The 15153-nt window shown below is 29.8% G+C and overlaps 2 protein-coding genes and 1 long non-coding RNA gene across 4 annotated transcripts in view; 1 reads left to right on the top strand and 2 right to left on the bottom strand.

Moving 5' to 3' along the window:
- The first annotated feature begins 2741 nt into the window (after window positions 1-2741).
- LOC136975398 (uncharacterized protein sll1735-like) lies at window positions 2742-6435 on the top strand. Its single transcript, XM_067270444.1, has 6 exons — window positions 2742-2948; window positions 4877-5072; window positions 5416-5514; window positions 5769-5894; window positions 5967-6222; window positions 6303-6435. The coding sequence occupies exons 1-5, from the start codon at window positions 2862-2864 to the stop codon at window positions 6095-6097; spliced, it is 639 nt and encodes a 212-aa protein (XP_067126545.1). The 5' UTR covers window positions 2742-2861; the 3' UTR covers window positions 6098-6222; window positions 6303-6435.
- LOC136975399 (uncharacterized) lies at window positions 6344-10683 on the bottom strand. The gene is made up of 2 exons (XR_010880786.1): window positions 9931-10683; window positions 6344-6508 (listed from the first exon to the last, which is right to left on the bottom strand). It is a non-coding gene; the product is annotated as an uncharacterized lncRNA (long non-coding RNA).
- A 308-nt stretch (window positions 10684-10991) lies between these two features.
- LOC136975397 (uncharacterized) overlaps window positions 10992-15153 on the bottom strand; it is a 43083-nt gene continuing 38921 nt past the window's right edge. For both annotated transcript variants that reach the window (XM_067270442.1, XM_067270443.1), the window contains exon 7: window positions 10992-13794. In XM_067270442.1, coding sequence (XP_067126543.1) covers window positions 13711-13794 — 84 coding nt within the window. In that variant the 3' untranslated portion in view covers window positions 10992-13710. The remainder of the gene's footprint in view (window positions 13795-15153) is intronic.

Below are 15153 nucleotides of genomic sequence, written 5' to 3'. Positions count from 1 at the left end.
CATCCAAGTCTTGAGTGTACCACCAGTAGTTACTCTCTTTGAGTACTGCTTTTGATCTAGTCTTTCGTCTGCCCAATAATACTTAAAACTATCAAGTCTGACGAGATTCTACTTTTTCTCATTTGAGAAAATTACTTTCCCCCATCCTTCCTATCTTTCATACTTGTTTCTGGCCTGTAATGGAAGTTATTTTTGTTTCTCCTTGAGCCTGGTTGCCTGTCTTCATTTTGATGAAAGAAACATTGTTGGTTGATCTCAAAACATTGTGCACTGTTGATTTACTGCAGCTCAGTTTCAATTCACTTTTGATTTTTTGAACGGATGTGTTTCCTTGCAGTGCACGTCGAACAATTGCACGTTGTTGAATTCTTGCATCCAGTTTCATCTTTCCGTTCGTTGCTCCTTATTATCGAGATACTTTGAGATTTTCGAATGAAGTTTTCCCAAATTTTTAACAATCCAAGTTATTTTTCTCCTTTCCTGGTAAAACACACCAATTTTGATCTTCTCCTCCACAATTAGGTCCTTCCCACATTTCATTTTTAATAGTAAGGTACTATGCAATTTACTAAACCTTCATTTTCACTTGTTGATTGTATTTTTATGCAAATTTCATGGATTCCAATCATTACTTTCTTTGTAATTAATTTTAATCAGTACATGTTCTACTGATGTTGGACATCCTATTTTTAATAATAATATCTAACTCTTTTGTTTAAAAATCATTTTTTTCCAAACTTATGCATTAATTGTTAATATTTTGCTATCAAACATACTAAAAAATTTCATCAAAGTTACATAAGAATAATAGTTTCTAGGCAATCACTGTATGTTATATTAATGTTGGAAGGACTGTATCCTATCGAAGAGTGCTTTTTATTTTAACTATTCTATATGGTTGGTGTTATAATATTTACGTGGTTATTATTACGTGGACAACTTTATTGTGAATATTATGTTATGTTTCATTTATTTTATACTCAACGAGCCAGTTTTATTTGTGCAATACATAAAAGTACAACAGGAAAATAGGAGAAGAAAGCGGGTTAGTAACCTGACCTAACCTTTATTCTGGTATTTCCAAGAGCCGTGGAAGAAAAGAATACAGCTTTGGCCTTACAACTGATGGAGAACTGATGCAATTTGTAATACTTGCCTTGATTTTGCAAAAGAGATTTTTATTGATAATAAAAATTTCAAGGGAGTTTGCTCATTTGGCAGATCTACACGAAACACAGCGGCTCTCCATCAGCTAGGACAGGGACAAAAGACACGTACGGTTTAACAACAGACAAAGTCTAGTCGGAGAATTTAGGGCCGTATTTAACCAGAACCGAAGAAAACCGAAACGTGCACTCGCTTTCTTTGAAACGAAGAAAACACCTGGAAATGAGCAGGCCCACGCAACCATGCAGCAACTAGCTCCAGTTATATCTGGAAACACTATGAAACGAGGAAGATCCCAACTATTCTTATGCATCCGAAGCTGCCGAAGCGGTAGACGTTAGAAAGAAGATGTTTATTAAAGAGAGAGGGGGGAGAAAACATAATTTGCGAAGAAGAGAAGTAACCGGAAAAGAAAGCAAGAAGAAACAGACCGAACCCTTTATCCATCAGTTGTAATACCGGCGAGTATCCTCTACATCCGGAGTCCCGAGATTGAGACAAGTCAGATGTCCAGATTTGAAAAGCAAAAACGACAGTTTGGAAAAAGGAGAGAACTAAAATATTAGGCAAAGCAAAATACCTTATGGCAGTGGTTCCCAACCTTTTCTAGGATGAGGAACACTTTTGTGAGCAATTTTCTTTAGCGGAACACTTACTTAAGTTCATATGAAATACATAAGCTTGTCATCAGTTATTTTATTAGAATTGAGCAGTTATAATTCAAAATCTCTACTCATATTATTAATGCCAATTCTAAGACAGGAAAAAATATACCTAAATAACTTTAATGGGAAACTTGTGTCTGATGTTTTTTACATATTTCATTCAGTTTTTATCATTGCCTTTATCTTATTCGAAACAGTAGTACACTCCATGAGTACGAGTTGTACATATATATTTAAGTTTATGAAAATTTTATGATTTTAATTTTTTGATATTCGGCGGCTCGAATACGATTGTACACTTTCCGATTTGCGACTAAATCTGCGGAACACTTGGGAGGTGCTTACGGAACACCGGTTGGGAACCACTGCCTTATGGAGTAGTGTCCAAGACAAATGGAAGAACATTGTATCCTGCATTGGAAACGAGTAGCAGAAATCTGGTTGATGAAAGCCATGCCAATTAGATCGACCTTAGTATTCAAAACTTCCGAAGAGGGAGGAAGAAGGTATAAACTAAGATAAAGGACAGAAAAGTATGGGAAATGATAGAAGAAAGCAAGAGAAGAAAACTACAAGTCGAATGAGCTTATCCGACTGGATATTAATGAAAAGAGTGCACATGCCCAACGAATTGGTGCCCTTGAAATGTTCTGTGGGCCCAAGGTGGCCACACGGTTCAGAAACACTGGTTTACAGGTTCTTTTGTATGCATTTTTGTTTAAAAAAGTTCCTGTAAGGATGGCCTGTGTTTAGAGGCGGCTGTTATTGGAGGAGATTCGACTGTATTAATCAAGACATGCATCATTTTTCCATAAATTAAAATATTCCCTTTGTATTATCGATTCAAAACACAATGTTCTTTGTTTTTAATAAATATTATTAATTTCTTTATTATTTCTAGGATCATACACATTTTTCTTGCCTAATAACGAGGCATTTTGTCGGTTGAGTCTCGATACTATCGATAGATGGCGCCAAGATAAACAATTATTGCAAACCATCTTGAGAAATCACGTGGTCGTCGGCGGAATGCCTTTGGAAGAATTACAAAAAGGAGGTTTATTAGGTTCGAATTTGCCTAATGGCAACCTCAGAGTTAATAATAACGATAATGAGGTGAGAAAATTTATGTATTCAATTTCTTACTAAAAGCACTACCTAGTGACAATTGTGGTCATTATTTTTCTTCCTTTTCACATTTTAAGTTTAATGAAAACGAAGAGAAATAATGCTTAATGCTGTTCGAAGCAGCCATCTTTTTATTAGTCACTTAACTTAAAATTAAAAATTCCTGGATAATATTTAATTCTTAAAACTTTTTATTTAAATGTATAAAAATTTAGATATTAGCATTGCAGAGAAGCAGCAAAACAATAACTACAAAATTTCTTTCTTCTATTGCGGGAAATAATAATTTGAAATGCTTTCATGTTTCTCTGTCATTAATGATGATGTATGCAATATATAAAAATAATAATAATTAAATAAATTACGCAATAATTTAGTATTTGAAAGTGTATATGATTTCATACCAACGTTTATTTTCCGGTATTTTAAGGAACATTTCCAACATTATGACTGATTAAAAATGACGAGCTATTCAAAATTAATTATTGAGATTTTTAAAAACAAAATTTTATTTTTACAAATTTACAGTGGATCTTTCAGTTAATGTTGTAATGGATTTTTTTTTTTTTTTTCGAAATTTTCGCTTGTTCAATTTATTTTAAACGGGGTTATTGGCTTTAACGATTTCACTTTGAGGTTATCAAATTCACTATCTTCGTTCAAGGTCGTTTTTGCTCTTACTGGCTTTTTCTGCTTTATTTTTTAAAGTTTACTGAGCGACTTTTCGTCTTTAGTCTTGCCAATATAGACAAAAAGCTAGTCCTGTCATTTGACCAGGTGATAGAACTGAGTCAATAGGACCATTTGCTGGGCCTTAAAACATTTTTTAAAAATTGTTCATTCCATTGTATTTCTTATGGGTTAAAGAAATATTTTTTCCGTTTTGAACGGGTTTTAGTATTTCTCTCTCTCTTATCTTTAAACTATATCACACATTTTCATTCATTTTTTTCTAATAATAAAGTTACTTTTACATACGTAAAAAATTTTATTATTAGGATTAATGCAAAATGATTCCAAGTGAAGATGAGAGTATTCGAATGCAAGAATTGAAAAGTATTTGATTCCAAAAAGTTCCCGTTAGATGTTTGAATATTCTGGAATACGATCCTTACGAGCTCACATGATAGAAAACAAGCCAATTCGAGTACCAAAAACTGGTGTCTTGGCTCCGCTGTCGGAAATTCTAATCGCATTACAGTATCTAATACAAAAACCAAGTTATTCAGTATCTGACTTCTAGTGGAATTTCAATCTTTGATAATTATCAACTTGTTTTCAAATACTCTGTACTAATTAGTTACTAACTACTCCATACAAGGAAAACTGGCAGCACGTGTTAATTTATTCTCAATGTTTTCACGAATCAAATTCCTTGCTTCTCGAGAACTCCGTGCTACCCGTAGTTTTAATCCCAACAAAGACTAATATTAATTAACAAAAACATTGTGTCCGCATGTCCCAGTTTTTCTAAGGTTCGAAATCGTTCTCGGAACAGTTTGTCGCGTTATGCGATGACATACAGGAGAGTTTACTTTGTCTACGACTGGAATCTTAAATTTTCCGCTTTACGGGTACCCAAAAAACTCTTCTATTCCTGCGTTGGACAGATTTACAGTTTAACTTATAGCAAGATAGAAAATCGCTTCGTTCCGGAAAATTTTTCCGTTTAGGCAGGCTTCCGTTTTGGGAAGGTTTTACTGTATATAACACTTTTTTTATTTGAGGTCTCAAAAGCAAATGAATCAGCTTCTCAACCTCTACTGATCCTAGAATTAGATTCTATTCAGTTATTAAAGTAGCTTCATTCCTCTCTTTCCGAAGGTCGAAGTTGAAGATTTAGAAGTTTTACAAATAAGAAAAAATACTTGGTTTGAAGAAAATATATTTAATACAACAATTAACTTACTTTTCAGACTTTGACCATAAACGGAGGAAGAATGATATATGCTGATCTTGTAGGACCAAAGAATGGAGTCATTCATGTTATAGACAGAGTTCTTTTTCCTTTCGGGGATCGAAATTTGCTCCAAACTATCAAAGACTGTAATAAATTTGATGGATTCTTATCCTTGGTCAAGTTTGCGGAGTTAAACGATATACTAACTGATGGTAAGTTCGTTCAATGTGAAATCAAGTCCACACTTTTACATTCGTTCATTTCAAATACAGTACTTGTATGTAGGAATGACATCTAATTGAGTAACAAAATGCTTTTCGTATCTGTGTTGATGATAATTCTATGAGAAATTTAATGTAATAAAATTTAAATAATGAAAATTTATCACGAATGTTTTACCATTTTAATACAAACATTATCTGGAAAATATTTACATATTCTAATTTAAAAAATGAGTGTAATAAATTTTAACTGGAATTATTTTTTTCAAGAAAAATGTATGTGTTATAATAATAACTTTTGTATTTTTTATTATTTTTTTATTCCTATATTTAGTTGGACCTTATACTATCTTTTTACCTACCAACGACGCTCTAGCTAAAATGCCCAAGGACGAATATTCTATTTACAAATCTAACAAAACAGCCTTGAAAGGTAACGTTTTTCAATTAATATTTAACTAAAAATCCAGGGAGAAATATATTTAAGGTTTGTTTTCAGTTGGAATATTTTTTTAAAACATACAAGAATTTGTAGTCTTTTTACACAACCTTCCCAAATACAGGAACACAATTAAAACATAATTATATTGTACTACAAAGTTGTGTGTCTTCAGTTATAAATATGTAAATTAGAAAGTGAATAATTGCAAAATACTACATTGTTTTTTTTCCCTTTAAAACTTGCAGATTTCCTCCTGTACCACATGGTATTTGGAGCTTACTTTAGTTCGGATTTAAGGGATGGTCATTACTTGGAAACAGGGCAACAGAGTGCTTCGATTCGAGTTAGTGTCAGAGTAGATGGATGCCAAAGTAGGTACATTTAATTTTCTCATATTTTCCGTATGTAAGAGGAAAAAATTAATGTTTTTCTTTACGTGATAGGGCGCTTGGTAGAAGTAAATGCTTCTCCAGTATATTTGACCGATATTCCAGCATCTAATGGGGTCATTCATATTCTGGACTGGGTTCTATCGCCCAATGACTTGGATTGGTGCAGCAGTTTTTCATCATAACATGAAAAAAACTGATTTGTGGTTAAGATTCTTCCACAGTATATGAAGATTTAATAATTATTGTGAAATTCAGAAAATGTTTCTAACTTAAATCACTAAAGAAGGGAAAAGAAAAGTTTACTTATGTATTTTTAACATATACATATATAGATATATATAATTTGATTTGCTAATGTTAATCTCTAATTATGACTATTTTCTATAGATTATTTTATATGTAATTTTTACTAAAAGAAGCAAGAATAATTTCAAAAAAAAGAATTAACTTTATTCAAGTGCTACACACCGATTGTTAATGGTATGGATATGAACGATGAGGAAAAGTCATGAAAAGTATCAATGAAATGAGATGGTGAGATTCGATGCCAAAAATCCAACTGACGATAAGAATATTCACCTGTACTCTGGCATCTGTAAAGAAAATATACGTTTAAATTGTTTACACTTAGCTTTAATTTGATTAAAGTAACATAGAATTTAAATTTTATCGTCTTTTGTGAATTTTATCCTTTTCTCCGCGAATAACCAGCGCGTGGTCAACCACAGTTACACTCATTGCAGAATAGCATAAATCATAAAGGCAGCAGAATAAAGATGGGACCAGGTTTGGATCCAGATCCCATTTTGGTAAGCTAAAATTCTTAATGCATGACCCTCTTACCAATCCTCTTTAGTTTGTTTCACTGTTTTATTCCCTGTTTATCATTAGACTTTGCATATCTTCATCTCATTAAATCTATACAGAATGATATAAAGAAGAAATCTAATAAATGAATACTCAAACAATACAACAGAAATACTTGTGGCTTACTCACCAATAAGAGTTGAGAGTCGAAGTCAATCAATTAGCATTTATTTTACTTTATGTAACCTAAGTGAGTCCTAATTGGTTAACACAACTTCCATTCTCAACTTTGTTGGTGAACACAGCAGTGTTGTCCAAACAGTTGAAGAGAATGAGTTTTTATTTAAGCATCAAGTAAAGAAGATAAAGTTATATTTTCAAAAATTTGAATTTCTAAAATTATTCAAAATATTGAGAAGGTGAATTTAAAATTTTGCATTTTTTTAAAATTAGTTTAAGCTGGAAATTAGTTTAATGCTGGTAAACCATTATATTTCAGTTTAATTGCTGAAACTTCGAATGAATTGAGAGAGCGTGTATTTTATGCGAAAAATATGCTGCTTTCAAAAGTGCATCAAGTAATCGCCAGAAATACTTGAAGATATGCCAATTATTCAAAAAAAAGTTATAGTGGGTTAGAAGTACATTGCTAAGTTTTAGAATAAGGATGCTCATAGCTGTTAATCTCTAACTGTTGGCACTAAAATGCAAATTCAGTGTCATTGAATAATGTATGAAGATTCTCAACTATCAAGTTGATAACCTTTTTATTTTTGCAATCTGCCTAAATAAAAATAAGTATTTTTTGCAAGCTAAATTAACTACTATATAATGTTTTATTTATAAGAAAATTCTATATAAAATTAATATTGTCTTATTACTATATGACCTTGTATGTCAATCTATCGAATGACAAAAAGCTGTACTTGCAAAACACACCTCTAGTTAATTTTAACATCTACAGGGCTAAAAATGATTAAATTCCCAGCTGAGATAACTATTAAATATAAACTGGGAGAGATGAGGAAGAGTGCGAGCCTGTCACAAACTTTTTAGGGCCATATATCCGGGATCCAGGCTAAAATGGCCATACAGACCCCATCTATTTGTGCCTGTATTAATATTGTATATAGTGTTAAATCGGTTAAAAAAATTCAATCTTTACTTATTTTTTTGTATCAATTAAGATCTTATCAGGATCTATTAAAGGGGTATCTGGGCCTCACATGAATTAGTTCATTTCTTGTGAATTAACTTTCTACATTTTACCACATTTTATTCTTATTTAAAAAATATAATGTAACCGTTTTGTTTTTTTTTTTTTTTAAATATACTGGAAGCCTCAAAAAGGTAAGTGGCCTGGCATTTCTGAGAGGTACCAGTTAACTTTATTTATTTAAAATTATTTTAATTCAATTATTATATGACAATACATAAATATGGCTGATAATGATGCTATGAATTAAAATGGAGCTTATGAAAAATTATAAAACTAAGTTGAGAGTGAAATCTTTATTTTATCAAAGGGGCACAAGTTTCGTGAACTGCTTGTTATACCTTTTCCTTTAAAGCATATACTTCAAATTTTATATTAATCCGTAATTTAAATTTAAAAATTACTAAAATTTAAGGAGGGAATTAGACAATATTTCTCAGTCCTGCAGATATCAGAAATCACATGCAACCCTTAGAGCTGAATTTAGACTTGTGGTCTTATGCCACAATATATATGGAACCTTTCCTCCTTCACCAAATAACAGTGGAATAAGCAATATGTATAAACTGTCTTTGAGAACAGAACATGGCCCTAAGCTAAGCTTATTCAGCCTGTGTGTGTCCTGCTCTGGCAACCCTCGCTAATTTTGTTGTCAATATTCAAGAGATATGACCTCTATAACTGAACATTTTGCAAATTTAACAGATGTTAGAAAATCTGGGGCCTGTCAGATATTGAGAGGAGGGTCCCCTTACCTTTTTTGATGATCTAATGTATTAATTATACATCAGTATAAAAAATTATAAAACAATCGTCATGTGTGTTAATTTTTTTCTTAATATACAAAAAGTAATGAAATAAATAATTTAGAACAAATATTTTTAAGGCCTCTATAAATGTGAGGCCGGAGCCAAATGGTCCATCTGGTCTGTGCCAAATCTTAATTTAATATTAAGAAAGGTTATTTTCGCTGTAATCTGCAAATTTAATAAACTGAACAGTTGCCTTTAACTATAAATTAAGGAAATAATAAATAAATAACTCTATTCAGTATATAACATTCCCTCCAGTATTTTATTATGTAAGTGCTCTGAAACAATAGAAAATTTAAATGTTTCTAATTAAAAAATAATTTAATTAATTTTGTATTAAAAATGCCTTAATACTTAAATATTTTTCTCTTCATTAATTTCAAACGTTTACAATTAAAACAATACATAAATTTTCCTACAAAGAATTACAAAGAATCTTTGTACAAGAGTTCAAAGTTCGATTTAAATTTAAGAACTGTTAATAAAATTTCCGTGACAAGGGGAGGTCGTTTTCTATCCTGGAGGCAACTCAATAGATAAATACATTAAAAAAAACACCAGAAACAAAAAACATGATTTATTCATGGGAGGAATTACCCCCTCGGATGAATATCCGTTGAAAAATTGATATTTTAAGCGAATTATAATATAAAAAAAACTGTCTTCTAATCTTAAAAAAACAATTATTTAATAGCATTCATCAATTTTTGAAGTAAAAAAATATATAATTAATGTTTAATAGAAACAAGAACAATACACGGAACGTTCCTCGTCCGTAACGAAAGAGAAAGCTTATATAAACGTTCACAGCGCGTTAAATATAACTTTAAAGAAAATGGCGAGAAGTTATTTAGCCGTTCTTTCCTTCCTTCCTCCTATTCAACAGCTTGGAAGTACTAAAAGTCGTGTACTATGCGTCATTTCCGGCGACGAGAAAGATGTATTGTACATAAGTATCTAAACGCGCGTGACGGTGCAGTCATCGACATATAAAAAGGCCCAACTGGTTACGTTTGGCGGGAGATACCAGAAAATAAGAAATAAAAGATAGCATTAACGATCGATAGGGGAAAGTTGAGTGAGTAACGAGTGAGTAACAAAATGGCGACTCGTGCGCTTAGAGAGAGAGAGAGAGAAAAAAAAATATATATATATATAAAATAAGTGAAATATGACTTACATTAAGTCTTCCTCTTTTTAGAACTCTTGCTCTTGCTTGCGGGTCTTTTCCGTTTTGTTGCTCTGGATGCCTTAGGCTTTGCTGTTTTCTTGCCACTGGTTACGTCTGACTGGGTGTCGGCTGGTACATCCGAAGTTACGATGTCTTCGCTCTTTTGATCCGACTTATTTTCTTCTTTCTTCTCGCCAGCGTTCGATTTTTTACCACTTTTAGCCGATTTCTTGGGTCCCATTTTGTCCAAAACGACACAAAACTGTCGACGGTCAAAACAGCCTACGACGCGAACTTCGTCTAATTTTAGTAACAGCTGACGTCACCGAGATATCTGCCAAGAATGTCACGTGGTACGGAAATGGCTAAAATCCGTTCGAAAATTTTATACCAACGTGCTTAATTATTATTATGTTCGGCGATTTTGTGTACACGCTTTATGTTGCGCGTGTACTTATGTATTTATAAACTGCGCTAACCAATCGGGGATGTTGGTATTAGAGATACTTTACAAGGTTCATTGTTTTACTAAACGACAGTGAATTGATATAAATAGCAGCAAAAAATGTGTTCTATTTTAATCGTGTATCATTAATGTTTCGTTTAAATGATGAAATAATGTTTTCAAATGTTATAAATTTGCTAATTTTTTTTATTCATTGAGCTCATTCGTCAGCATAACTTATATGGAAATGGAAACACTGTATCTGTATATACAGAATGAACAGTGTGATAAGAAGAAAATCAGCTATAAATTATATATATATATATATATATATAAATGTTCATTATGAAACATTATACAGAATTATTAACATAACTGAAGTTATATTTCACAATTACCACTGAACAAGTTCATTGTGATTGGATAATTTTAAATTAAAATTGTGTGTAAATTTGTTTTTAAAATCATCAGAAATACTTTCCAAAGTTTTTTTCAATAATTAACTCAAATTATATCAACTTTTTATGGTAATGGTTGGACTAGGGACAACAAAGTGTAACTATAAAGATTAATTTGAGATTTATAGCTTTGCATAAGAGTTAGAACATAAATTAACTATAATAGATTATTTTTGAATAACAATTTTTATTTTTTCTTCCCTTGACTATGCGCCTGAATGATGTTATGAGACGCACACAACTACAGATGTCATTTCAAATCAGATGTAAAACAAGCACATATCTGATAACAGACAATTACAAAGTATTAAATGAATGGGCAATGCATCTACTATGATGATAATTTACAGGAAATGGCTCAATCTTTAGGCTCAAATAAAACATTTTTTTTTTTCTGGACAAACAGTTACTGCCCACATGTTTCGCAATCGATGGGACAGCCAACTTGCAACTTAGGTGGGTGCCCATCGCAGATGGAAACATTTTTTGCCCCAAGTCTCAACAACAGGCTTCCATGGTGTATAGGAATTCATTGTCACCTTACGCAAAAAAAAAAATGACTAATCTGTGACACACTGAAATTAAAAACAAATTCCAGTAATCATAACATTAAATTTCTAAAAATACTCATTTTTAGAAACACTTCATTCTAAAACAATTTTGTATTATCATCAATACAGCAATATTGCCGAGATAACCATTTTTTTGATTGAATAGTATATTGGAAAATGAACATTTATAACATAAATGAACTAAACACACTAAACTACTATGAATCTTATGTACAAGCTCTGCTCATAAGTTATTAATGACAATAAATATACAAATGAAAACAACTTAAGTAAACACCCTTATTATAAATACATAAAATTTCTGAAAATTTTCTAATTTAGATTACGTTTCTTACATAGGACATAATTTTTTTTTCAAATATTGAAAATATTTCAAATTATATATTAACGTGCTAAACATAATGTCTAACTGTTAATATATTTTTAAAAATAAAATAAAACGAAAAGCATATATGGGGGTTTATATTAAAAGAACCATCTTTCATATATATATTTACACATAAGTTAATAGTATATTTATAATATATATATATATAGATATTTTACATTTCCTCATTTCATTCTTATAGATATTTATATATATAACTCTTGTAAGATAACTTCACACGACAATGTCAAAGTTTCTTAAACTATGATAAACTTGTTCATACAATGTCTTGATTCAAGATACCATATACAAGAAAAGCAAATATTAAAATAAAACCAAAATTTTCATATACTAATATAATATAAATGAGATTTCATTATAAAATTTTCAAGTTAAACGTATTTTCTTTTTAGTAATAATCAATTTATGTTCATGATGATTTTAATTTTGTGTATGTAGTTACATATTGCATATTCTGCTTTTTCTGTGTCATAATGCTTGCAAACTGTACGAAATTGGATAAAATATGAAAATGACCATTGTTTGGTGATCTGAAATAAAACCGATGGCACAAAACAGGTTTGATTTGCCAATGTTTTAAGAACATGTGGGCTGAGTAAAGATGAATCAAATAATAATAATCATTATAATGGAAATTTGATTATTCCAAATAGGAAGAATAAAATTTTCTAACATATCCTCATACAAATTGTAGCTTGTAAATTCATATAAATAAATGGAAATATACAATGAATAGTTCTAGACTATTGTAAAGAATAAAGCAAATGTGGTTCACAACCACTTAAACCCTTTCCTATCCATTTCTTTGGAAAAAAATGCTGAATATATTTATGAATAATTGACATTTACCAAATTACTATCATTAAAACAATAAAAGATTTTCATAAAGATTGTTCTGAAATATTTAATTCTACCCAAAAATGCACCATTGCTGCTGTTGTTTTTCTTGCGTAACTCATCTAACTTAATGTACGATATTTGTAAAAGTCACTGCACATTTCAAATTCTAAACAACATTCAAACTTCACAATGGTTGAAACACAATATTGTCAAATGATCTATCATAAAATAGCTTCAATTCTGACAGTGTAACAACATCGAAGGGAATGAACATTAAGAGATTCAACAATGTTAATAATATTTACAATTTCTTTTTATACATTAAAGAACATATGAAAGATAATAGAATGACAAAGTAGACATAAATTTAAATAGTCAATTCTTCCAAATTTTTTTTATCACAAAAATGAATAAATGACTCTAGATTAGTTTTTGCTGATTGAAGCTTGCTTTCTTTTTTATTTACTAACTTTAAGGTAACAGTAATAATGAATTAATTTTTTCCTGATTCAATTATATTCCATTTGTTTAATATTAAAAATAACTTCATCTTTTGAGAAATGGAAATAACTAAGAAATTTAAATACAAAGTAAGTGATTGTCATCTTGACTGAAGTTGTATAGAGAAAAGAAAAAAATAATTTACTTGTTTTGATAAAAACTAGAAATTTGTTTTATATAAACTATTTTTTTTTTTTAAATAAAATATGAAGTATTTAATATTTAAATATAAAATATTTAAAAATTATGTATATATTATCGATATGGTCAATCTAAATTAATTAAATTTTGAAATATTCCTTGACATTGTCTCCAAACTCAAATTTTTTTTAAAAGATTCTACTTAAATCTTTTCTTCTGTACATTTTGTTTTGTAATGAAATACGTGTGAAAAATTAATTTTCTGATATGATGATAATAATATAAAATGTACGAAAAAAACTAATAGTAAATGCCAATTTTCACTCCATCTTGCTAAGCCAATTCTACAATGCCTATAATCTAATTATATGATAAATTAAATAAATTTATATTTAAAGTAGGATTTTTTTTGATGTATGTACAACAATTGATGAAGAGAAATGTCTACATTTTGTTAGGTTCACTGATGGGCACAGGTATAGCAGGAGCACATTGTTTGATAGCTTCTTCATAACTTGGGGGAAGATCCTGTTAAAGAAATAAGAAAAAAAATTAAAGATTAGTATATTTTAATGATATATTAACAAACAATTTAATTTATTATTTACTTCTAATAGATAAAGAAAAATATAAATTCTTTTTTTTGTATATTTTTTGTACAAACACTATATACAGTGCATTCGGAAAATCACAGCACACCTGACATATGTTTCCTTTTAAACAACTTGAATTGAAAAAATTTCTATGCAACAAACTGATAAATGTAACGTAGATACAGCTTTTATATTCTCACCATAATACAAATCAATATCTTCTCATAAATAAACACAATTCAGTTTTAATGACATTAACATCATTATAAACAATATGGATATTCACAATATATCACTGATGATTAGTCTTAGTAACAAATAATACTTCAGTCATGTTCAATCATGAACATACTAAATTAATAAACATAATTAAAAATGCCATGATTGGTCAAAAAGAAGTACAGTATTAGTTTTATTATTTTATGAAAGAAATTAATCATAAAAAATATATTAAAAGGAAAGATGCTAAGAAAATGTTCTTGATGAAATAATGGAACATGCAAGGTTTAACTTTAATTTATTCAACTTTTTGGTTTGGAAGTTTAATGGAAGTTTTTGGTTATATATATTTGTGTTTTTAAATTTTGTCTATTTTATTCATCTATTTGTTTTTATAATGTTTAGTATTTTTGATCATTTACTGTTTCTAGAATTATAGCTATTATTTGCCAGAATTTATTGTATCAGGTAAAAGTCAGCATTAAAATCTCTTCCCATCACAATAATATCCTACTGATTTGTATTCCAAATGTTAAAGTGCTGACAATGATATAATCATTCTACCTAAAAATTATTTGATGGTCTGTTGCATGTTGAGATTGTTCACAATATTATGCTTACTTTAAGAACTTTAAATCAGTTTAAGTTGTAAAACTAGTTTAGCTTCTGAAGTGCTGAATTAGGTTTATACCATGATGATTTGAAGTTAAAAAATTACATACAAAATTAAATTTGTAAAATATTTAAAGCTTTATGATTAAATAGCAGTTTTGAACAGAATCAAATATTCTGCTATTCTTTTCTCTGTTACTTTAAAGATTTCGTGCAATTTTAAAAATGCTTTCAGGGCTTTTCTTTTAAAATTTCATTACAATCTGAATATATTTACAGTTATAGTTACAGAAGTATTAGTTTATTTCCTAATTTTATTTGTTTACTTTGTTTGGCATAACAAATATTCGTATGAAGCAGACTATTGTTTAGTGTAGTCTGACTTAATGTAATCAATAAAATGTTTTAGATAAGAGAGAAAATTGAGTTAGAAATTGATCTTATTTGTATTTTAAAACATTTA

Source organism: Centruroides vittatus, unplaced genomic scaffold, assembly GCF_030686945.1.
Source record: "Centruroides vittatus isolate TY-2023 unplaced genomic scaffold, ASM3068694v2 contig_371, whole genome shotgun sequence".
NCBI lineage: Eukaryota > Metazoa > Arthropoda > Arachnida > Scorpiones > Buthidae > Centruroides > Centruroides vittatus.
The sequence above is the reverse complement of the archived record's forward strand: the minus strand, read 5'-3'. Positions and strand labels throughout refer to the sequence as shown.

What these genes read in the sequence shown, in the direction of transcription:
- LOC136975398 (XM_067270444.1), top strand. Translation starts at nt 2,862, where the DNA reads ATGCCTTTGGAAGAATTACAAAAAGGAGGTTTATTAGGTTCGAATTTG. An exon ending in AAACGATATACTAACTGATG is followed by an intron (nt 5,073 to 5,415) that starts GTAAGTTCGTTC and finishes TCCTATATTTAG; the next exon opens with TTGGACCTTATACTATCTTT. An exon ending in TAACAAAACAGCCTTGAAAG is followed by an intron (nt 5,515 to 5,768) that starts GTAACGTTTTTC and finishes TAAAACTTGCAG; the next exon opens with ATTTCCTCCTGTACCACATG.